Source organism: Streptopelia decaocto (genome assembly GCF_964273445.1).
Source record: "Streptopelia decaocto genome assembly, chromosome: 3".
Lineage (NCBI taxonomy): Eukaryota > Metazoa > Chordata > Aves > Columbiformes > Columbidae > Streptopelia > Streptopelia decaocto.
In genome coordinates, this window is record NC_138656.1 from 2,715,876 (window position 1) to 2,741,818 (window position 25,943).

Consider the following 25,943-nt stretch of genomic DNA (forward strand, 5'->3'; position numbering starts at 1 on the left):
GATCATTGCGAAAATCAGGCTTTCCTTGAATGAAAAATAAGAGAAAAGATGATATGCTAGGGGAAATGAAGGGGTATTTTCATATTTGGTATCATTTTTATAGACACGAAAGGTTTGTTAACTGCAAATTAGTCAGAAAGTGTTGTTCAAAGTCTTCATTTTAAGGTCAGAATTATTTATGGATAAGAACAGGGCAGCCTAGGAGTCAGTGGTGGTTAGAGGGAGGAGTTTGATGGACACTTGTTTTGATACTGTGTTTACAGTGCTGATGCTGGTGATCTGTTTATTTTTATGTACAGTTGTGTATATATCTGAGAGAGATAACAGGGCATTTGAGTTTTTAGGTGGAGGTTTATCCTTTCAAACTGCATTTATTAATTCTAGCAAGCTTTTCTTCTTTTCCCTAGCACAAAAGACTTGCATCAGGTCTTAAGAACTACCAAAGCTTTGAGAGACATAGAAAGGGTTGAACAAAGGATGCATATGTTGTCTGTAGAAATCCAGAAAGAAAAAGGCAGGTAGATAATATTTTTTAAATATTTTTATGCTGTTCATTGTCTAGGTGCAGTAAATAGTACTCATCATTTGAACCTATACTAGAGAAGGAGCCTCAAATTCTTTGAGATTATTTTGTGTCCTTCCTCTTCCAACTTTATTTTCTGCATTTTCTTGATTAATTTATTCTGTGTGTAGCAGAGTCGCACACGACACACACTGAACACCGCCCCCCCCCCCAGTTGTGGGGGTTCAGAAATCTCTGCTTTTATTTTAATACACTATTTCTGTCAAACTTTTGCCAAATAGCATACAGTGATTTGTCTTGGGGTAACCCCAGGACTACAAAACTGAATATATGTGTAGCATTCTCCCTATAGGCTACCCAGCCTCTGCCTCATTCTTTAGAATAGTGAACAGCACACACCGACTGTCTTCTAAAAATTTAGGAAGGAAAATTTTTTCTTGGCTAATGAGACTTCTAACCGCAGGGATAACACCAGATATCAGACTACGTTTCTTTTGGTGACTGTGGTCCTGGGCTCATAAACAGATTTTTGTAATTCCATTGGACTTTTGTGTTCATCTGCTGGGCCAAAAAGTGCTAAGCTTTGCTTTGAAAGTTCATGCAAGTATTATAAATAACCCCTTCTTTGTGATATTGGTGTAAATTGCAAATTAGCCAGACTGTTCAGAGTAGGCCGAAGATTTTCTTCAAAATAGGACCCAAATGAATATTTAGAAAATCCTGATGTGCTCTTTCAAGCTCTTAAGTAAAACTTAAAATGAAAATGTTATATTGCTGGTTGTATAAATTCCTCACACAGTACTGAAAACTAATTCAGAAACCACTGTACTGACTAATGAATCAAATCATATCACACCTTAAAGGACAACATCATCACATTGTGTTGAAGATTCTCTCCCTTTATTCTGTGGATTATCAGACTGAATCTTAATTTTTTTTTTTTCACAGAATAATGGGAATAATTGTATTTGTATATGCTGTCTGTACTGGATCTACATATGTACAAAACTAACTTCAAGATCCATCCCCTGTTCTCAGTGCACGCTAACAAAAAAGAAACTGTTGTAACTACGGAAGAAACATGGAGATAGTGAAGCATTTGTCAGAACTGGTCCTTTGTGTTGCCTCACAGAACCATGTTGTCTTAAAAGGATATTTATTCAGTACAGTACAGGGCTGCTGTATAATACCTAGTATATATTCTCTGTGCAATGCCAAAAATGTGAGGTGCTATGCTTTTTAGTTTTAAAAATGTCAAAAATGGAAATTCAGGCTATTTGACACTGCAATAATTTGTTGAGAGATGTCTGAATATGTAGCCCTTTCTATAATTTTGCACAACAGTCTGGGCTGTAATATTGCAATAATTACCCAGTGAAGTCATAATTGAAGGGTAAAAATTGAATTTAGGGTCTCCATAATTTAAACAGGACCAGCTTTTACCAAGGATGGCACATTTATGGTGTCTGCTATGTGCCTTATAAAACATACTAAATTTTAAGCCGATAACTCAAATGGTTCCTGAGGTATAAACTTGTGAAAAGTCACAATTTTGCATTGTGCTGAAAAGCCACCTTACAATACAGTGACTACCATAGCTCTTTAATATCCAGCAGAGTTCTCCTGCTGTGCTTTGTCAGTTGGTAGCAACATCCAAGTCTTCTTGTAAAAGTAATTCACACTTTTTTCACAACACTGTTGCTTTAATTACCACTGAACTCTGCTGTTGCTCAGACAGGCCTAGCAGGACCAAGAGAGGGTCAGCGCCGCAGTCACTGCAAAGGAAGCAAATGGCTTTTTTTCTTACTTTATTATTAACAAACCATCTTTGATTGAAATGCTCCTAGCTTCTGAGACCCAGTCGTGTCTCTGTGCTCTCTTGGGGTATTCATTATCAAAGCAGACCATGGATGTCAATCTGGAAAAACGTCAGAAATAATACCTAAAATCCTAATCAGAAAACTTCAAGTAAAGACAAGACTTTACATATCTTTTGCTTGCAAACAGCTGATCAGCTTTATCATATATGCACACTGAATTTCTGATAGAAAAAGACTAACTCCTCAACATACTGTACATTTTTTACGTGTAAAAATGATTGTTATCCATTTGTTTGTAATTCTTTCTTTTTTCTTCATGTTTATTTGATTTGTTATACCTCGTTAGAGCCAGAGGCGTTCACAGGAAGAACTGAAAGATCCTGGAAGACAAAAAAATATTACATTTAAAAATACAAAATACTGCTTCTGTAGCTTTGTCTCATGAAATGTTCCGTATTTACATATAGTCTTTCACACTTAATAACTGTAAAATAACATTTTAGTAGCACAAACTTCGTTTTCAGACTTAGGTTTGAGTGTGTTTGTCTCACTGCTTACCTTGGGAGGTCAAGTTTGAACTCGGTTCTGTCCCTTATGCCCCTCTATGTGGGAATCAGCTCCCTGGGAGGGAAATGCAGCGTTTTCAGCATGGCCGTCGTCTTCACGAACTGCAACATTACAGCATTTTTAGAGCAGGATGTGAGTATGACTTACATGTTTGAGGGAAATTGCAAAGGAGATTTTAGAGCTGGAACTGAGTTAGTCAACATTAAATCCAGTTCAGCCTGCCAGCCTTAACACTTATTAAAATATACCCTGTGATCCATGAATACGATTATAGATCAGCCCTCTGTTTCATATCTCACCTAAAAGATGATACTGCAAACTGATACCACACCACTTAACACCCCAGTAATGCACTGATACCTTTCTGGTCTGGAAAAAAGTGGCACCTGTTGCATGAAAATTCAGTTAATTAATTAGATAGCAGTACCATCTACCAAAATATGCTGGGTTTTGCTTGAATTTTTCACAATCCAAGAATTTGAATATTCTTTATTTTTGGATGTAACAAGATTAAAGCTGACTGGGTAAGCTGTCATCTGTGAAATGTTCAATAATACCATGCCCTAATCAGGGCCATTATTTTTCATCAGCCCTGTAACTCCTCAACTTTAACTACAGGATTGACAGAAAATATCTGTAGAAATAATATTAAAAATACCTGCCCCAAGTTACTGTAAATATTTTCTTATTCTGTCATGTCTGGAATCAAGTGGGGTAGAAAGTAGACCTTAAAAAAAAAAAAAGTAGGGGAAAGGGATGTGGTTTCAACATGATTTTAGCAACTGAAATGATGAGTATTTGATGTACACACTTGCAGTGACCTGAATAAGTGTAGTTCCAGTAGTTCCAATGAGAAGATATTGAGGTGGGAGGGGCAGGAACAAAAAAAATAAGATCCAATATTTGAAAAATCAGAAATGAAAAAGAAAAGCACGTGATATTTCACTGTTTAAAATCCAGAAGGCAAAGGGATGTTCTGTGGCTGGTCCATCCTGTTATTACAGTCCAACATTTCCAGTTGCACTGGGAAAAAAACCCCAAGGTTTTAATTGACAGCATTTAGAGTTGAGGAGAATTTAGACCAACTATAATACACTGGTCAGAAACACCACTTAGTCTGTGCCAGGTGGTTTGATGAGTATAGAACAAATCTGAGTTTACAGGCTCTTTTTCTTTGAGATTAATCAAATCTGAAGCAGCATGAAACTACTGGATATGAGGAAATAGGTTAAATTGTAAAAACTGATGTTGCTAGTTTTTATGGTAAAATGTAATGTGAAGTAGATGCATGTAGAAATAATATATACTTATTTCTTAAAGACTAAATATATCCCTTTGGAATTAAAGACAAATATTTGTTGGCAAACTTTATTTTAAACTAATGTTCTGAAAACAGGGTGGGAATATGAAGGGAATAAAGATAACAACATCTCTCTGAACAGAGTGACAATTTTAGCACCCTAATGAGAATAAGAACTGGAACTCCAGGGTTTAGCAACCTGTTGTAGAACAGGCAGTGAATACAGTTTGCATCCCTAAAAGATCTGTGTAGGCTTCTTCCTGACCATATGACCTTATTGTGCAACAACTCCACCTGCCAGCCACACCAAACAAACAGAGATTTGCTTCAGATTTAAGATACTATTACAGTGTGTGAATAAGATTCCCAGTATGTGGACATGACAACTATGAAAAACTATAATTTAGGACATAGAGTATTCTCTTTATGCTTTTATGTGGAATTTCACTTTAATGCGATGTAAATGACAGTAAGAAATACATTCACAGAATGTTAAAGCCTTCCCATTAAAAATTCTGTATGCATTTTATATTCTAATTCATGTACAGTCAAAAACCCTGATAAAATCATAGTACTGATTTGACTGCTGCACTTATCGTATTAATGAGGATACTTTATGCCTTTTGAAAATTGGGATATAGTCCATTATGTGATTGTGAATGATGTGATTGTATCACATCAATTTGTTATTCAATCCCACCCCTCCCTTCAGTCAACTTTGTATATAGGAAAAGCCATTGGCGAGCATGCATGGAGGCAGGAAAAGCTACAATTAAAACTAGTCTTTTCTTATTTTATCTTTTCACTTGTTAAATGGATTATTTTTTCTAAATCCTGAAATTTAGTCAAACTCCAGAGGGGAATTGGTTGAGGTATCCAAAATCTCTAGAGGAGCACCAGCTAAGGCTGGTGGTAGGTAAAACTCAGCGAGGTCAACTCCAGCTTTCTGGATGAGTGTGGAAGGTGGGATTCACCTCCCTTAATGTTGAGTATATACCATATGGCTATATATATATACACCATATAGACTCATCTTCTTGGCTCTGTGTAGTCACCTCTATAGGATGATTCACTTTGTTCTGTGCCTGTCCCCCTCCACAGACTGTAATAGGGAGTTGGCTTTCTAATTTGTATCTTTTAGACAAAGATAAGAAAAATCTGGCTTGCTATCACTACATCTTAAAAAGCCTTTCTAACCCCTCCAACGTGGCAAGAGGTTAGGAGCTGAAAACCAGCACTTCTTTTGTTGACATGTGTACACATTGGAACTACATGGGTAGTTTTAAATATTTTCCTGTTTTATTTTTGCTAGTCATTATGTGCTTTGCCTTTATGACTATTGTTGTCTGTCTTTCTCTATGGTTGGTTGTGGTTTTAAGTCTGTTGAACATGTTTTACCTCGATGGAAGTAAAACCCCCTGTTTTTCCCATTTGTGGCTACTGTGAGTGTTTCCAGACTGAGTACAATTCCCTATCTTATACGATGAAGAGGTGTAAGTTCTCCAGAACACAATAGCAGAGGTATAGAAGTCCTGCCTCAAAAACATCCTGCAAAGAGCATTGTAAACAGAAAATTAAATCTGCATTCTGGTGTATTTCCTGTAGAATCTATCGATGGAGTATTTGATTCTCTCTGTAATGATGGTCTCTGTCCTTAACTTGCCACTGAACGCTATGTTTTTCTCATGCTGCCGTCTCCACTTGGTGTCCTATTGCTGCCTGTAGTTTTCTGGTTTTAAATATTATCTTTGGTTTCATTGCCCAGCCTATTTTTGTTTTATCTCTTTATAAAAACTTCTTACTACTGATTTCAAGTTCTCTGAGGTGGTGCTGCCACATGCTCCAATGCATGTTCCAGTGGAGTGTTTGCGAGAGCTTTGAAATAAAAATTGCCAAGCCCCTACTATGCAATCTTGTATAATACTTTGCATTTTTGGACTTGTTAATGCGGGAACTTGACTTGAAGGGTTTATCAAAGTGTATGTTCTCTTGGATTTGACTGTCAGTGTCAAAGCAGTTTGTTTGTAATGGCTTACCTGATTTTGTAGTGTAGTGCACAGGAATATAATAGTGTGCATATGCATACACACGTGTGCAGGTGGTTCAAAATGGTGGAGTGTCAAAATATTTTACTTTAAAGTGTCCTTTTTTAGGGGTGGAGGAAAGATATATTTAAAGGTCAAAGGGAAACATTAATGGTGTTAGATAAATTTTACCCTATTTAAATTCAAACCCAATAAGAACTTTATACAATCTTTTGGTCAAAGCCTGCAACGTTCTAATCTCTGCAAATCCACTCTCTACTGTTCACTGCTGCTCTTATTAATCAGTTCTACAGAGCTGTACTCCTCTCAATACTGTTACACACACTGCATTTTTATTCTTCAGCTTCAGCTTGGCCTTTTCTATATTTTTGCTTCGTCTTCCATTCAATTACCCACAGCCTAGTTTTCAGAATAGGGTGCTGTCGGTGGCAGCGTTTAAGCAACAGCCCATTATGTCATCTTGCTTCATATATTTTACTCTGATCTTTTTTAGGATGAAGCTTATTTGAGAAATCTTTCCTCTGCCTTTGGGGAGAAATTATTTCCCACCTTCTGCAGGGTCTGAAATTTGCCTTCTCAATGCCTTTGTTATTAAAAGAACAAGCAAACACCCAACTTATTTACAGCTTGGATCCTGTTATTTTGCTAAGCCGCTTTATTGTTGCGGTTTTAGGCATACCAAGGTATTCTTCTAATTATTGTTGCTCTATTTATGGCTTTCATAGTAGTGTTTAATACTTCAAATTCAATGTATACTTTCTTCAGAAGCCTTTTGTATTCTTTGTAATATATGCTTTTGTATTTGAGAGGTCCATTTCCTTTCCATATATGTGAGTTTATGACGAGCATTTGTGAAACTGGAAGCTGTTTGCCCAGAGAGTGTTCTCTTTGAAAAAAATCCACAGCACAGAGCTTATGACACTTGATGAAAGTCTTGGTCACTCTTGAACTTTATACTTACTCAGGACTGTCATGCTTTTTATGTCATCTTCGCCATGTAATTTGAATTAATTTTTCTGGCTGAGATATAAGGGACTTTTTTTTGGAGGGGGGCATGAGCCTTCATACATAAGAATATGTTGTTAAAACCAGAATATGTTTCTATTTTATTTATGTTCCATACATGCTTATGTACACTAATTATTTATATTTATCTGTAGGTAGTAAAAACATGCAATCATCTTTTATATAATTTTATTGCATTGGGAAGAGTTGTTCACTAACCAAATTTTTTTCCCAGGCCTTTTTGTCCACACATTCCATTTGTGGTGAAATTCCTTTGGAAAACCGATGGCACTGTTTCCTTTGTAGTATTGAATTAGATTTTGTCCTGCTTTTTCCGGTATTTTTGAGATGTGTCTGCTGTGATTTTTCTCCCAGAACTCTGGTTTCATCTCCTGCTTGGAGAACTGGAAGTACATGCCATGTTTTGGTTTGGTAATGGAGGCAAAAGGTGGTGGTGGTCATTTAATATAACTCTCATGTACAAGTATTTCATGCCTAGGAGTCCAGTTAAAAGGAAATTGAAACCAGCATAATCCATGCAGTTGGCCAGCTTTTGTATTTAGGGTAAGGTTGTAATGTTTGTATTATCTTCAGTGGCATTTCTCTAATGTATGTATACTGAACTATATACAGACATACAGAACAGCAATAGGTACCAAAAGAGAAAGCAAAAATTCCAGCCACAATACTTTAGGAATCTTGGGCTAGAAATACAGGAGGATTTTGCAGATATGATAGCCAAACAAATCCTTAGATTTTGATAGTATAAAACATAGTAAAAGCTGAAAGTTCATGCCAGTCCTTCAAAATAATTGTCTTTAATTAGTATTATTATTGATCACGTAGTAGGAGACACAGCCTGACTGATACAAAGATTTCAAGGGAATGCTTTACAGCTTAATTATGTTTCCCTGGGAGATTTAACATAATTCAATTTATTTTCCCTTGTGTTTCATCAATCATTATATGAACAGAAAGGATATCTGAGCTTCATTTCTAAGTGAATTCTTGTAGATTCAAGAACTTTTGACAATATACAGATTAGAGAGAGGAATGGAGCACACCTGTGGAGGAATGAACCTTCAAAGCCTTTAAGATGCTGGTAACACTGTTATTTATTGTTGATGAATTTTCTGGGGACAAACTGTTGAGGCATACGGCCTATGTAAACCCAGTTCTGCTACAAGAAACACACCGTAATTGGGCCAATTAATTATTTTTAGCCATCTATTTCTGAAAAAAAAAATTGTGCATGGAAGATGTGCATGCATGTTCCTTCTGTCTTGCAAAAAGTACTGATGAATTTAGCTCATTTTCTGTACAATAGTCTATTACTGCCATAATCCATGTCACAGAGTAAGTTATAGGTAGTGTTGAATCTTGCTGTTGCTTGGTACCCAGCAGGCTCTTCATTTCCATTTTGGAAACTGCCAGGTTCCAAATATTCATTACCTTTTATGGCAGACTTCCAAAGCACCCATTGAAATGAAATAGAAATTATTTTTTAGGGCAATTAGGGGCAAATTCCATTTTTAGGGCAATTTAGGGTAAATTCCATTTACCCCCTTCATGCAGCAACATTTTGGTTAGTGACGGCAGGAGGAATTGGAGATCATCTATTGCTAGGGGGTTAGATGAAGGAATTTTTAAAAAATATCAAATAAGTCCAGATCTGAGCCAGTGACTTTTAAAATGAAAGGTCTGCTCTGTTACCATTAATGGGCAGGCTTTCATAATTCTTTGCTATTAGAGCACTAACTCCCTCTTTTCAAAGCCTTCCTGAACCTCTCATTGTCCAGCATTTGTATCCCTCACTTTAATGAGTGCTAAATAAGAATTATATAAGTATTTCAATAATTCTCACTGGACAGTTAATTAAGCAGCACTGACTCTAAGGAGCAGTCAGCTATTACCTCCTTTTACAGACAAGTGCTTCCACAGACACAAAGGGAAGAGGTCAATTTAAAAAAAAATGATGTGTGGATTAGTAATCTTTCTCCATAATAAATGACCTAGCTAACAAGCTGAAACAGTGAAATAAAAACTCACCTTTTTCTTTTTTTATTTTGTTCCTTCAGTTTTCTGATCCAATCTCTTGTGTTCCGTCAACCTTCTTTTGTACAGGAAATGAATTCCCTTTAACTTTTTTGGGGCCTGAATATTTTGAACTAAAGCTCTCCAAATTTGCTTCCCTCAGAAAATCGCGTGGGGCACGGCCCTGCCCAATTCTTCATTAAACATTCTTTTTTAACAGCTTCTGTTTTTTCTCAGATTTGATAGATCCTACCACAAACTCCAACCAGAGTGAGTGCAGAGGACCATAATACCAGTCTTACACACAGGGTATTTTATTAAGTCCAGCAGTTAAAAATGTACAAAGTTCCTTGTAATAATCCATTCATTCTGTTCTCGCCTGATTCTTGGAGTAAGCCTGCACAATTATTCAAATCCCAGCTTTTAGCTACAGCATACACCTCGCCATGGGGCTATGCCTCTGTAATCTTGCTTTGGTCTTGCATGTCAAATGGAATTAACTCCCATAAGAAATGTATGCGAAGACAACCCAAAGTGTCTAATCCTACTGCTGTCTTAAATTTCTGAAACTCAGACCTGTCATCTTTTTCTATAGCTTTGTTGAAGTTCTCACTTATGCTTCAGTCCATCCAAAGATGAAGTTTAGGGAAATTTGCATTTTTATGTATTTTTCAGTTATGCACTCCTGTGGCCTTTTCATGTGTTCCCTTTGTAGAAGTATTTTTTTTTCAAACTCAAGTCCTGTTTTATCCTCGCTGGAACGCCCAGTGGAGGTGGATGCAGTTGCTTTTAGCTGGCGATATACAGTTTAAACATACAGAGCATTACGCTCCTCGACGATGCTCGTGCCACATGGGTGTGTGGAAATAATGATATCATTATGACTATACCTTAACAGCTCAGCCTTGCTAATCACAAAACCTAATTCTGACTCGATTAAATCTCAAATCGCATTGCTTTCTTCATGAATAAAGTGCTTGCTGAAATGAGCTTTGCTTAGTGTAGCTACACTGTTTGTGTGTTGTACTAGAAGCAGATTAGCTTCCAAAGCAGCCTTTCCCATGTGTCTGTCTGCCTTCTGCTGTTCTCTAGGGGGCACGCTTTCAAATTGCAACCAGAAGAAATGCCTACGTTGTAAATAATGAAAGGGAGGAAAAGGCAAAGCGTGATCAGAAAGAAACTTAATTTTCCACTTATTCAATCAAATATCAACCAGATCTGATTAGGGGTGGCCAATTTTAGATGAACCAGGCAAAATACATTTACATAGGGGGTCCGGTTTCAACATAATTTCAGTAAAAAGCAATTACAAAATTACAGTCAGATAGAAAGCTGGTTCTTCTAGGTGTCTTGGCTAAGTGAGGTTGGAAGGGTAAAACTGTAACTTATTGTAGAGGATATTTAATAAGTGGTAAGCCACATCACTCTCCACTTGAAAGTTAATTAAGGCTGTAGAATGACCATACTTGTACAGCAAATATGTTAATGGGTTAGCTATGGTAACTGTCACAACAAAGCCCAGTGAAAAATAATGGCTTTATGCATCGTTTTTGCTGATTATCACATCTTTTAAAAAATGCTGTTGTATTTGGTTTGCTCTGGTTTGTTTTCACTATTTTGGGAAATAGCGAGTAGCATTTAATTTAGGAACTGCTTAATGTCATTATTAGAAACTAAGACTGTAATACTGAAGTGTAGAAAAAGGTTAAAATATTTGCTTATATACTGAGACTATATAAATGTCAATAAATAGAGCGTGTCAGTGAGACTTTATTTAGCATTTTGGGGCAGGCTATGGGGTTTTTAGAGAGTACAGTTCTGCTCAAGAAGCTTGAGGTTTACATATAGTATTTTGTTTCTAAGTGTAACTGCTGTATTATTTCTGTTACTCTTGAATAAGCGAACTCAGTGGCAAACAGGCTATCAATTGGCTGTTTCACTTTAAGTGAATTAAATCTTAATTTTTCTTCCACGAAGTCTCCTCATTCAGATTATGGTCAATTTTGGCCTTCAAAGTGTATTTTGCATGCTCAGTTCCGATGAATTTTGAACTTCTTTAGCCGTCCATGTCAGGATGGGGCACTTGCCACTGCCTCTGGCTGTGTAGCCCTTATTTCAAGAAGCTTGAAAGGCTTCATGTTGAAAATCACTAAAATACTTTCTGTGAAGTGTTCACTAAAATACTTGGTACCTCTTTCTGATCAGGACAATACTCAGAATTTCTAAATTGCTACAGATCTATTGAAGTCAGATAGTGAGGGTTTTCCTTCCTTATATCTATTAATCTAAAAATTTAGGATGAAATGAATATATAGATCACTGCTGTAGCAACATCATGTAGTCAGTAAAGGAGTAAAGGAGTTTTGAAAGGCATTTTTCAGTGTCTCTCTCTTGTTATTCCTTCTTAATATGTTTCTTGATTACTTACACCATGACAGTGAGAAATCTGTTGAATTTTGCAGCACATTCTATTACTGTAAGGAATTGATACATATTTACCCATAGAAATTAATTCTGTGCTGAAACTTAGCATACATTTCTCTTGATACTGCTTTCAGTATTAATCAGATACTGCTTTACTCATACGTCCAAGGAAGAATAAGCACCTTGCCTTTTTCCAACTAAGGAACTCCTTTTCCTCAGGAAAGATTCATATAGTTGTCCCTGGCTCTAGTCAGGAAAAGAACATGGAAATTTATCAGTAGAACTGGTTGGATGTTTTTTTATGATGAAACGTTTTCCATCAGGAAAGCATGTTTTGTTGAAACTGAACCTCTCCATAGAAACAGGCTGGATTTTAACAATATTTTTAATAAAAGCCAGCAATAACATAAAAATAAAAGGATTTTGAGAATGTCAATCTGTTCATTTTCTCTGCTTTCGAAGGGCCTGGCTGTTTTTCCCAGCTTTACTCTCCCTGCAGCCATTACAGGCTCAACTGAGCAAGCAGCAAGGAGGTTTGTCCTAAACTATGTATCTCTGGCAAGGCTTGGGAAAAGCCTATCAACTTGTAGTCTCCTGGTGACCTCCGCAGTGTGATGCTGTTGTTGGACACCTTTCAACAAAGCCAAACGTAATGGGAGATGTCATTTCAAAGCCTCTGGTAAAGGCACTGACAAGCTTTGCAGTCTGAGAACAGCCTGAGAAAAATGGTATCTCAGGAAGAGGTAACAGAAAAGGGAAACTGCTCTTCCAACTGCAGCCACATGTGGAAATGTGATCAGGTTGGCAAATGGTGGTACCTGAAAGTGGATGGGCCATTAGGGGTAACTAAGAAACCTGACTAATAGGAAAGGATCTTAAGGGAATATGTAATTATGAAGGATGAATTAAGCGGGAGAAGAATACAAGTGCGTTTGGAGACTAGAAATGATAGCAAGGCAAGAGGGGAAAAAGCGGTACCTGTATCAAGTAGCTGAAAGAAAACCAGAAAAAATAACTGTAGGGAAAGGTGGGAATATTTACAGGTCATCATGTCAGTGCAAGTGAGTAAAATGAGGTGTAGCTGTTATTCCAATAAATGAGGCTGCTTGTCAGCTTTGCTCAGTTAATGAGTGATACTGCGTGAAATCAAAAGTTGGACTTCAAACAAAACTGCTTTTCTAGAAGCAGTTTTGAGTCACAGTATACACAAAACTGTGCAGTGTATGGGATGAAGGGCAGTTATACATGATGATTTCATGACCAACAAAATGCAGTAGTAAAAATGTGGAGATCTCAGTTGAAATGGGAGAGTGATGCCTCTTGGCAAAAGTTACAGTGGTTCGGGGCTCCCCTGTTGGCAAATGGGAAGTGTTGCAGTGCATGGCAATTCTTTGCAGCCCTTACTTTGTATCAAGTATAAACGTAGGTGAAGGAAGTTAAAAATTCTTGTAATCTTTTAAGTTTTTCCTTCACCCTTTAAAAGTTTGTGTCACGTACTTTGTAAAGGCTCAGGGTTCAGACAAATTGTGCTCTGGGCACAGTCTGGGTCAGGATACCATATAGTTCCTCCCATGTGTGTCTCTCTTGTTGAACTGAAAGCTCTATGGGGAAGACGTGATGTTTCTTAATACATGCTCCAAGACCAGCATCCAAATTCACCTGAAATCTTGAGATGCCAGTGAAATACAAATAACAATTGCAGCCATCCATGAATGATTCAGTTCTGATTTTTTTTTTTTAAAGTGTTTCATTTTACTATCTCATGCAAGAACCAGAAAGCAAAAATAGGCCATTTAAGGAAATTATGCATAATCATGGACCTAAAACACCTCTGCACTGAGCCCATCACTGAAAGAGGTTTGAATATGCTCAGTACTTTCTCAGGAGATACCCAAGGGATGCTGCAGGGACAGGAGAGACTGATACCTTGATCAAAGTTAAGTTTTAGTTTCAGATGACTTGGGGATTCTTCTGGAAGTTTAGTGTTGTAGAAATGTATAATGGGACTGTTTTGTTAACCCAAATACTTCTATATATAACTATTGATTCAGTGATTCCACTTTAAGCTGGAAGATGTAAGGCCAGTGTGCCACACTGGAAAGCTTTAAAGTATATGCAGTCTTCCCAAAGAACCATTTTAAAATAATCCATTATCTTGTTTTTGAAGAAGTTACAATGCAGGACGAGCTTCAGGTTGTTCTGAAGGACAGAACGCACCCTGAGTAACAGCTTGAATGAGAACTACAAAACAATTTCCCTAGGGCTAATAATTTAGAAAATTGTATTTTATTCTCGACAAATCTGTCAGATGTCCTAGAGAATGGTAATTCTTCAGAAACTCTGAGGACATGGTTTAGTGCCAGTGTTAGGTTATGGTTGGACTCGATGATCTTGAGGGTCTCTTCCAACCAAATTTATTCTGTGATTCTATTAATGGAGAGCTGCAGGGAACTTGAGCAATAATATTTTTGTAACACTGTCTACCAAAAGAGAAAACTGGTTTTCTTTGCAACTACTCTACAATGCTCTCATGCGTTCCGTGCCTTCGTCTCTGGCTGACAATTTTTCAAATCAGTTTTTGTGGTGTTTTCCTGTGTGTTGAAACTTTTTCAACAGTGTTAAGTCACCTTATTTTTCATACTTTTGCCTCCCCTGAACCTCCTTTCCCTGTCAGCTCCAGACCTGCAGATTTATTCTGCCTGTAATCAGTTCCTGAGTCGCTTTGGGTGACCTTGATTCCGGCTGCAATTTTGACTTCTTTGTCACTGCTTCACTTTTCTTTGTGTTTCCCTTCTCACCCTCTCTGCCTTGCCTGTAGCACTGTAAGTCTCTACCTTTCCATAGGACTTTTCCATACAGGATGTAGCCTGGGGTATGATTGTTTAATATACTAATAAATGTATGCATAAGTGTGAATATGTGTGTGTCTACAGTACTAGAAATATCCTAAACCCTTCCTAGGCATGTGAGAAGTCAGTCTTTTGCTTGAGAGAGTCTGCTCCTGCAATCCAGCACGTTGTGCTGCGTCCTGGACTTGACTGGAAAGCTCTAACCACTCACGTAGGTTTTTCTGTGCCATCCTTTTACAAAAGCAGTTGCTGGATGCACAGTAGTGCAGAAAAACAATAGAAAGCAGCAAATGTCTTGTTTTAATTTGGAGCGGGGTGGGGGGGAGGAAACAACAACAACCACCAAACCAACAAAAACAAAAAACCCAACCTTTGTCCATATGGAATTTTTATCCTTACAGTGTTGCCTACTTGTTTTCTTTTTATTTAGCTTGTTTGTTTAAAAACGCCCTTGCAAACTTTTGCTTTGATTCCAAGTTGGCTCATTTAGCGTGACTCCCTAAAGCTTGCCTTTTATCATGCACTGCCTTCTTGATTGTTTAAAACTCTCACTGCTCCAGTATCTAAATGTATGAGCATGATCTTAAGATGATGGTCTCACTTTCAAATGGGAGTATCAAAAACACTTAGCACTGTGCTTGTAAAGCTTGCAAAGTGATTTTAAATCCTCTGATAGAAACTATCTATTATAATCGTGCCGAGTACTATTATTAACGTCTTCAGCCTCTCCACTCTGTTTTTGCTCAAGCCATGCCCAAGAACAATTAGCTGTTTGTTTGACCCACATTATAACATCAGCTCTCCATTATGATAACAGTGGACTGACTAAGAACAACACATAATCTTCAGATTTAATGGGGCAGGAGACTGCAAAGGGCCAAACCCATCTTGATAAAATGCCCTGAAGTCAGCAACTTTACGCAGCGGTGGATCTGGCACATTGTGATTTCTATAGCTGTATCTGATTGTTAAATGAAAATATAGGACTAATATCAATGACATTGCAGCAGATTAGTCATAAACCGCTGTTGAAGATAGCGAATACTGTGGGGGAACTCAGCATCACCATCTCTGTTGTCTTTAGGGGAGCCAAAATTATTTTGTCCTGTCTGTTGGTATGCATGCAAATGAGAAATGAGGAATTTGAGGAAGAGGGATCATATATGCACATACTTGAAATGTGCTATGCTGTTCATCGTTAAAATTATGTGTGTGGGGACTATTGCTTTTATAAGGTCATTGGTAACTGACCAGTATAGTGACATATCAGTGAATGGACACAATACCAAGGACATCATAGTGCATGGTATATGCACATTTTCTGAATAGAAGTATTGGTATGACACACTGTAAATGCAATTGCCTCTTGCCCTATATAAACTGTATTTGTAGAGTATAACTTGCAAACACATTGCGTTCTGAGATCCTGTGGCTTAAAATGTATATATTGGTCCGATAAATGGCATCGTGTTATCTATTTTATGCTTCTACTGAATGCAGAACACGTGCTGCTAAGAAACAAAAAGGACATGCATTTATTTTCAGGCATAGGACTTTGCAACCACTTGGGAAGAATATTCTTGATTGAGAACCAAAACATTCCATGATGCTTAACAAACCTGCAAATTGAAAAATCAACATCTGCCCTGTGTAGCAACATAGCAGGAGAAAGACCTATAGCCTGAAAAATTCAAAATATTCCTTAAATTATATTTCTGTGCAATTTCAAAATTACTACTGTCTGAATCAAAAGTCTCAAGCTGTTTTTATCTGAGAGCATATGTTGTGTCGATAGACAATATCTCAGCCTGTAGTTGTACATGAAAAGCTCTGCTGCATAACATAATGGACAGTCCTTTGAACACAGAGCTGCATCCCAGTGAATGCTCCTATAACAATATTTTAAAATAAATGATATGCATCATTAAATCACTGAGGACGACTAACTCAATTGTAGAAAACCCACAACTCCTGCAATCGCAGTTCCATTTCTTATTTGAATATTTTCGTTTTCACCTGAGCAGCCAATGGAAGCGAGCGGAGCACAGTCCGCACTCAAACAGATGAAGGCACTGCTCGAAAAGAAACGGAGAGAAACCTGTGATTATGGAGTTACCGTAAGGCTGGCTGCTTGCTTCGTGTCTGCGTGGGATTTCTTTTTGCCGTTTCCCTTATTTACATATCACAGACACATCTTTATAAAGTTACTTTAAATAATTTACTAGGTTGATCATTCCAAAATTCTGCTCAGGTTAGGTGTCATTAGGAAAAGTTATTTAAACTTATTTAAAGGTTTGTGCCTGAGTAGGGCATTTACCTGCCTCACTGCTGATATTCTAAAAATACCTCCATGTCCATACTATTACCCATTCTTCACGTCCAATTGCTCTGTTATGGTAATAGTCAGAAGCACACCATGTAGTAATTACTTACAGCTGACTTAAGAAAAGAATATTCTACTCCCCCACTGTTCCACTAGAAGGTCTTTATGCACTATTAACTCATTCCTGTTTATTAATACTCTACTGGTAATTCTGGCTGCTGCTTTTTAGGTTTGTAATAGGAGGACTATTAAACAGCAATTATTGACCATATGGGTTAGTGAATATTTGTGGTGGTGGTTGGGTGGTTGTTTTGTTGGGGTTTTTTTTATCCTTTTAAGTTGTTTTTAAGGAGCCACATCACAATATAGTGGTGCAACTTTACATCTGCCCGGGATTAACAGCTTTGGCAGCGTTCCCCAGCTAGAAAATGCAAATTCCATATTTCAGAAATATCAGCTGAAGCTGTGAAAATACAGAACAATTTAAAAAACATGAAGACACTGTGCCAGACAAAGTGAAAATCTTTGTCCTTTTTTTTTTCCTACCATCACTATATGGTTTCATCTTCTTTCTTGTCTTTCTCTTTGATTTTTAAATTATTTTTTTTAATATTCTTAATTTTTATGCCTTCTCCTAGAATTTTGAAATGGTCAAGTGTAAATTTCAAATTAATAAAACTGCTTCTAGAGTAGAAAAATGTGAGTTATTGCACTTCTAAGATGCCAAACCAGCTTGCGGTTTTGACAACCGCTTCCATTATGGTGAGAAAATGAACCAACTGAAAGATGGGGAAAAAAAGGGTTGCTATAAAGGGGGGGATGGAAGGAGGATGAAAAGCCCTTAGTAGGGAAAGAAGATGGAGCAGCATTGAGAAAAGTGTAAAGAGAAGTTTGGGATGTGGTATAGGAGGAAAAATGTGAACTGTAGAGAAAAGGCAGCGAATCCCGGCTGCAGAGGGCAGAGCACGAGGCTGCTGTTCCTGCCTTGTCATTTCTTTTCTCCGTGCGTCTTATGAGATAGTTTTATCAGCCCAAATGAATGTGGCTTTGGGAGTGCTGGTGACTGCTGGTGAATTCTGCAGGACATAAAAAAAGCTATTCTAAACAAAAATTATGTGGTAGGTGAGTTGATTTTCAATACAAAAGCACTGTACTGCAAGCAAATATTTTGCAAAATACATTCTTATTTCTAAATTCTCTTTGGGATTGTCTCTAACACTGTTGAAGAAAAGCCAAACTTTGAAAACCAATTACCTGTATTTGCCACTGTCTCTTTTTTTTTCCTAGAATTTTCTTAATCCTTTAATACTATTCTTACAGTTTCTTAGTTCTCCCACCTAGGTGTGTTTGACTTGGATTATGAGTCTTAGCTGTGTCGGTGTGGGCTTCTGAGCTGATGGCCAGTAATAACTCTATTTAGACATAACTCTGTGGGCGCAGTTGGTTCTGATGATCATTGCATCATTCGAAAAATCTCCGCAAAACTGAAATAACTAATGTCAAAATAATTAGCTCGGAATTTTTAATCTGCTGCTTTCTTGCTAACGAAACACACTTGTTCTTTCTTTTCCTTTATTTTGCCCTTCTCCCCCTTTTTTTCTTTTGAGTTGAAATGCTTTATTAGACTAAGAAAAATTAGAAAAGATAGGTATGATGTCATCACTGAAATAGTTTCAAACTTAGTTCAAATATTAACAAGTTATATTCTCATTGTTTAATGCTTGACCTTTGAAGATACAGTGGTCTTTAGTGCAGTCACATATATACCAGGCTTATTCAGGCATGAAAGTGTGCTAACACTGTGCTAGAAATAATTGTAATACATAAAAACAACAACAACAACCTGTCCAGCTTCTGGGCTGTTAAAAGCAAAATAGAGGTTCTGGTCTGTTTACACCTCTCATAGCAGAATGCCAAACTGTCATTCATTCTAAAAATAAACCTCGTGTCCTGCAGTCTTTTGTTTTGTATTGCTGCCTGAGTTTCCGTGATGAAATTTGCATGTGGTACATTACACCAAAAGTGTTTCCTCCTTCAACAATTGTTGCTTGGGAGGTGTATATTTCTTTCAATAAAAGCTGATGCACTTCAGCACGGTGGCTTTCAGGTCCTGGATGTTGTAGAGACATTTTTTTTCCCTAGATGGCAAAGCCAAGAGAGGAAAATTGAAAGGATGTGCTTGTGGTAGAGAAGCACAGAACTGGTGTAAGGTGGGAGGTCCTTGTAGCCCTACCTTGCCCAAAATAGCTGCACAGCCTTGGTACGAATCCGTTGAGTGACATTTGACAAGGGGGCTGAAGGTATAAAAAGGTGACATTGATTTTATTGCTTAGAAATATGGGGTAGTTAATTTTCTTTATGTGCCTGGCATCTTTGCCATGCTGCTGGATTTTTTTTTCTTTTATAGATTGCTATTTAAAATCGTTGTCCAGGTGGAGAGGTGTCATTTCAGGTTTGAAATAAATGAATAACTGGGAATCCTGAGTGGGATGGCTCAAGCTGCTGGGCTTGACAACTCGGCGTTGAACATCAGAGATTTGGGAGGAAAGACCTTACCTCTGATCCCCCAAAACAGAGCTGAGTTTGCATCAGTTAAATACCTTGATTATCTCATCCCCAATTTAAACCTGCCCTGAAACAGTCAATTATATTCTAATAAGAGAATGTTCAGCAATTTTATTTTTATCAGAGAAAATTATGCGTTCAAACTGACTATGCTGCTGGTCTGGAGCTTAGTCAATCTGGTATCAGTAGAGTACGTTGTTCTTAGGAAAGTGGAGAGTAGGAGCCATCCCTCAGCATACTTAAAAATGTTGTGTAAGTGATTCAGCTCTTCTCGCTGTTGCAGGGAGGAGATTAGAGGTGCACCACTTTGTCAGTTCATCTCCTTAACTCATAATATATTATTTATTACAAGGATTTGGTTTCTTAAGCCTGTCTTCTTTTTTTCTTTTAAGATATCACTGACTATTTGATCTTGAGGGCTTATTTTTTATTATGATGATTATTATTATGTACAGGTATGTAGGAAGGGAAGGATTTTGGGCTACAGCAAAATGCATACATACAGAGTGTCGGTGTTTTCATCTTGTTTTGGCACTTTTTACACCTCATGCTGATGGTGTGATTGTGGCTGGTTCAAGTACATCTGGGGTCCCCCACAGCCTCGCTTTTCAGGTGCTTTCTGACTCTGTTATAATTTGTTTCTCCCTTTTCTCGTATAACCAAGCATGATCTCTCAGTGTGAGATGTAAACTGATATGCCATCTGTACATTAAATGATTATGTCTCACCTTAAAAAGCCAGTGTTAGCTAGGCTTGTTTGGCTGCACATCCCTGCTCCTGTGGTCCCCGAGCTGCCCTGACCTGTCTCACGCATGTGTACACACAATGTACATACACACACGTGTGTATACCTCTGGGATGCAGCTTTTTTCCTCAAGGGTACCATGCAGCCCCAGTGAAGGCTGTGGGTGCTCTGGGTTTGTATTTGCACTCCCGTGAGCACGTGGGTGCTGTGCCTCCAAGCACAAGCGGCCGTTCCTTTGGTGCCTGAAGTGACCTGTGTGAACAGGGAGCAGGATGAGGGCACGGACCAAACAGCTACAGAACGCTTGCAACACTTTTTGTGAAACCTGCAGAAGGCAGCTATGCATATTCCACCGAAAATAATTTTAATTTCGGTTATGGTACAAAAGAAAATATAAAAATCATGGAGAGTTTCATGCTTTACTTGAGCTCGTGCATCAGGAGCATAACATTTTGCAGGAAAAACATCCGGCAGAGGGATAGCCACTGTGGGCGGGGAAAAATTTAATGAAATGTAACAAGGGCAAGTGTAGAGTTGCATCTGGGCAGGAACAACCCCAGGTTCCAGTATAAGTTGGGGAATGACCTATTAGAGAGCAGCATAGGGGAAAAGGACCTGGGGGTCCTGGTGGACAGCAGGATGACCATGAGCCAGAAGTGGGCCCTTGTGGCCAGGAAGGCCAATGGTACCTGGGGTGGTATTCTGTGATTCTGTGAATGGGTGGTTGTTCTTCAGCAGTTTTTTGGGGGGCAGTGCTGCTTTGCTCTCTTGCTGTCTCACACAGTGCTTGTTCCTCATGTGGTCGGTGGGAATGTGGTGATCAGCACGGGGACTGTGGAAGGAAAAGCAGAGGAGACAGTTGCTTCAAACTGGGCCATATGGTGGTTCTGCTGTGATGCTCATAGAACCTGTTAGCTAAACTGCTTTAGACACCTTGAATTCATTTGACAGGATTGCAATGGTAACACGTTTTGGTTTTTTTTTAAAAAAAACAACCCACAAATCAGCCCCTTTTGTATTTAAAAAAGTAAAATTTGTGTAAGGCCCCCAAAACTTAGTAACCAGTAAACTAATGAAAATATCAACATTTAACTTTATTCAAGCTAGCCAAAGGATCTTAACAGAGAGCATGTGCATTCTTGACGTAGCTAGTGTTATAGGATAGATTCTTCTGTTTGTCAAATGTTTAGGAGAAATATTTTATTTAAAAGGAAATGAAGTCTTCTAGAAAAAGTGACTTGTAAAGGCTAAAATAAAAAGGAAACAAAATAGACAAAAATAAACTTGCTGTGTGGTTGGAAATCTGAGAGCACAAGTGCCATGGCTTTGTTCAGTTTCCAAAAAGACAATCTGAGGATGTTTGATTGAAAGAATTGGACTGTCACATCACCTGAACGAGACATAAAAAGTTATAAATAATATTAAATGAAGATGTAACTATATGACATATCTCCTTTTTTTTTATCTTTGCTCCTCTCTCACCAGGCATTGATGAGAACAGAAGAAGGAGCAGATGGTGGCACCGTCCTGTTTTGGCAGCAGATACTGCCCTGGAGTTGTGCGTGGTGCAAAAAGCGTCCCTGTGTGGAGAAGCAGATAGTGCTCCTGCAAAGTGTAAGTGGCAGCTATGTTATATTCCTTTACAAAGAAACCCAACAGCAACAAAAACAACAAAGAAATCCCCTATATCTATCTTAACTGGAATTTTCAGGAAATTCCTTCCTAAATGTTGTTTTGAGATCAGAGAGAAATATCTGCTTTATAACTTGCTATGGTCATTTGAGATCTACACTTTTTTCCCTGTCTGCCATTCCACACTTCTGTCCTTCCCTGCACTGACTGAAACATTTTGGGTTCATTTTTTACAAGTTATGATAAATCTTTTGTAATAGATTTTGGGTTTTGCAGCTTAACAATATTGAATCTTTCCTAAGATTTATTGTCAGTTTCACTTGACCTGGGGGTCAGAACTTGAAAACATTTGATGGAATTTGTTGCAGAATCAGGGAATGTTGTGAAAGTTGCTATTTTTGATTTCCGTTTTGCTGTATCTAGAAAGTATAGATTTTAAAAATGAAATGATAAATAATGTTTTCTTGGGCGTTCAAAATATGATGAGTGTGTGTGTTCCGTGCACTTTGGTTTCTGGACAACTTCATCTGTACTATTCCTGATAAAAAGATGCAAAGATGTCCAAGGTGTTTACTTTTAGAATTTCAGCATTCTTTAAAAAAAGAAGTGAAGGTGTAGAGTGCCACAACTGGAATTTGTGAAGTACAGGCTGGGTTGTTGGCCTCCTACAAGCTCCTGTTGCACACAGCGAAGTACCTGGGCTGTCCTACCCCTCTCGCTAGCTGGAAGATGCAGGCCCACAGTAGCCAGCGGGAGAGGTGCAGTCTTGCAAAAATGGTATTTCATCCAAATGGCCCCAAAAAGAAATTAAGTTTAGCAAAGAAAACAAGTTTCATCAGCTAAGGCAATAAAGCACAGTCCCGAAGCAAGTCAATAATGCTCAATTGACAGCCAGTCAATATTTGTACTGGATTAACTTTTCAAGGAATGTGGAGATTTCAGGGGGTTTTATGTAAACACTGTAAATAGGTTGGGACACTAATGTACGTTTACAAATACCGCATGTCAGATTAGATTAGAATCACTTCCAGAGAGCAGGATTTTTCCTACCACAAAAGAGACATTTACATCTTGTGATATGAACACAGATATACATTTTTTGTTTGGCAAATATATTTTAAAAATGTAGCCGGGCAGATCTCATGGCAATGCTGCACAGAACGCTTCAAAGGACAACTTCTATCTGAGGCCACGTTCACTTGTCTTCTGTATGTTCTGCTCCCAGGCTCTGCCAGGTACAGCTGTAGTTTAGATGACACCATGGCTGCAACTTGATTAACATGAATGCTGTACAAATTGATTTCAATTTTCAGATTAATGTAATGGGAAAAGCTATTAAGAAATCAGAATCACAGAATCACAATGTCAGGAATTGGAAGGGACCTGGAAAGCTCATCCAGTCCAATCCCCCCGCCAGAGCAGGAACACCCAGATGAGGTTACACGGGAAGGTGTCCAGGCAGGTTTGAATGTCTGCACAGAAGGAGACTCCACAACCTCCCTGGGCAGCCTGGGCCAGGCTCTGCCACCCTCACCATGAAGAAGTTTCTTCTCAAATTTAAGTGGAACCTCTTGTGTTCCAGTTTGTCCCTATTACCCCTTGTCCTACCATCGGTTGTCACCGAGAAGAGCCTGGCTCCATCCGCCTGACACAAATATTAATATTAATAAGGTCGCCCCTCAGTCTCCTCTTCTCCAGGCTCCGGCGCCCCAGCTCCCTCAGCCTTTCCTCACACGGGAGATGCTCCACTCCCTTCAGCATCTACATTGTCCTGCGCTGGACTCTCTCTGCAGTTCCCTGTCCTGCTGGAACTGAGGGGCCAGAATTGGACACAATATTCCAGGTGTGGTCTCCCCAGGGCAGAGTAGAGGGGCAGGAGGACCTCTCTGACCTACTGACCACCCCCCTTCTAACCCACCCCAGGTACCATTGGCCTTCCTGGCCACAAGGGCCCAGTGCTGGCTCATGGTCATTCTCCTGTCCCCAGGACCCGCAGGTCCCATTCCACTACACTGCTCTCCAACAGGTTATTCCCCAACTTATACTGGAACCTGATGTTGTTCCTGCCCAGATGCAAGACTCTACACATTCCCTTGTTATATTTCATTAAATTTGTCATTAATGTTTGTGGTACTTGCTTCTTACTGAAGGATCGGGCAATATGCATAGAGAGGGCTGAAATGAGACCAAAATGTGCTGTTTCTAACATCTGTAACCCTAGGCTCCAGCCAGTTTTTTGCAACTTTTCAGTGGCATGCCTAGCACCCACTTCTAACCAATAAAAAAGGGATTTGCTGTTTCCAAAACTGGAATCTAAGTGGAAAAACATTTCAAAAAGAAAGTACAGTTGTTTGCAGTGGCTTTATTTCCAGGACTTTGGCCCCACTTTTCCTGACTTGCTCCATTAGGGGCTTGAATAATTTCAAGATCACCAGTTTTCTAGAAGTAGCAGAGGGTGGCTTGGCCCGTCCTGTGTGTCCCCAGGCATGGAGATGAGGGCAGGCACAAGCTGGCACTGCCAGGATTGGCAAAACAGCCCAAACAGATCTGGTTTCATGTACATGGAACACGTGCACAGCTCTAATGAAATGCACACAGGTGACATGTCGTGAAGAACCCCCTTTGTTGGAAGGCAGATAACTGTATTTTATTGTTATTCCTTTTATTTCTCCTGCCCTCATTTTTTTTTTCTTACAAAAGGTAATTAGGCCATAAACAGAGGTCTGACAACTAATTTTATCAGCTGCAAAATTAATATCCTAAGCAACAGATAATTTTAGCTGAGCAAAATTAAAAAATGTATATTTCACTGACATTTTAAAACCACAAAATCTAATGTTTTTTTTTTTCTGAACTTCTCATACCTAGCAATTTTGATACATGTTGAGATGCTCACTCACTTTGTGAACGAACATTCTGTTGCTGTAAACTTCCAGCCTCAACAGCCGGCCTTGCTGCTCTCAGCCTGCGGTATGAAGTTGCTTTTCATTTCCTCTCTCTTTTCTCTGGTTCCTTTCAAAGAAGAAATGATCCCAGGGAAAAGACATTGCTTTTCTTACCTCTAAATTTTCATTGACATTAATAGGAGTCAGGTGGCCAAGTCCCTGCGCACAGCTTTGAAAATTTAAGGTTTAACTTGTTCTTCTGGGCAGATTCCTACATTAATGGAGTTGTGAATCCTCTGAAAAGATATTAAATATGCAACCATACTATATCAGCAGTGCCTAGAGAGTTTATCTACAAAATTATCATCTGCCTTCCAAATCTATAACCCTAAAGTATTGATTGGTTAAAAGGTAGTGGATAAAGATTAAGACAGCACAGCAGCAGATTACCCTAATCAAATGAAAATACTATTAACAGAGCTGCTCACAGTTCTGAAGATGTTGGCCTGAAATACAGATGTCTTAACCAAAGTGCTATGTCTCATTTTTTGAATGCATTAAAATAAATTGCCAAATAGAAAGAAAGCAGAGAAAACCCCACACATTTCAGACAGTAAATTTCCATTTATAATGAATAGTTGGGACTTTTAAAGATCTTTTCATTGGATAGTGAGAAGTTGAGCACTGAATTCTCAGCTTAGAGAGCTCCGTAGGCACGTGTGATTTTAAACCTGTGATTGCATGTGTGTACATCAATGTGTGTGCATAGTAAAAGAAAGGAACGGGGTAACCACTTGAGGGAGAAGGGTAGTACCAAAGCCAGCATTTCTGCATGAACAGAGCTCCATTTTAGGCTATATTTTGTTGTTTGGGAATAGTGTTTCTAGAGGGTGGATTTCAGATGGCAAAGTTGAAGGCAGTGTTTGCCAAAACCTTGGTATCTACCCAAAACCTTGTCTGTTTGGGGCCCAAGCAGTTGGGTTATGGGATGCAAGGGCTCTGCATAGGTACATCTTACGTGTCTGCTCTGACCCAGCATCACAGATTGGATCCCTAGACCCACCGTTTGATTTGGAGCCCTAGAATCCATTAGAAAATTATCCCCGCTTAAAATCAGCACAGCTTCAACTGGTTTTGAATTTGTTACAAATGTTTTATTTAGCATTGAAGGCCATCTGCTTATTAATGTTCAGTAAGAGTAAGCTACTGGGAATACTACTTGGAAA

The 25,943-nt window shown here is 38.6% G+C and overlaps 1 protein-coding gene across 1 annotated transcript in view; it reads left to right on the forward strand.

The window, feature by feature from the left end:
- Positions 1–25,943, forward strand: part of LOC309437568 (uncharacterized protein) — a gene marked incomplete at its 3' end in the record, with an annotated part of 279,930 nt that overhangs the window by 164,145 nt on the left and 89,842 nt on the right. The window contains exon 5 of the mRNA XM_082048111.1: positions 21,686–21,814. Within this exon, the coding sequence (XP_081904237.1) occupies positions 21,686–21,814 (129 nt within the window). The remainder of the gene's footprint in view (positions 1–21,685; positions 21,815–25,943) is intronic.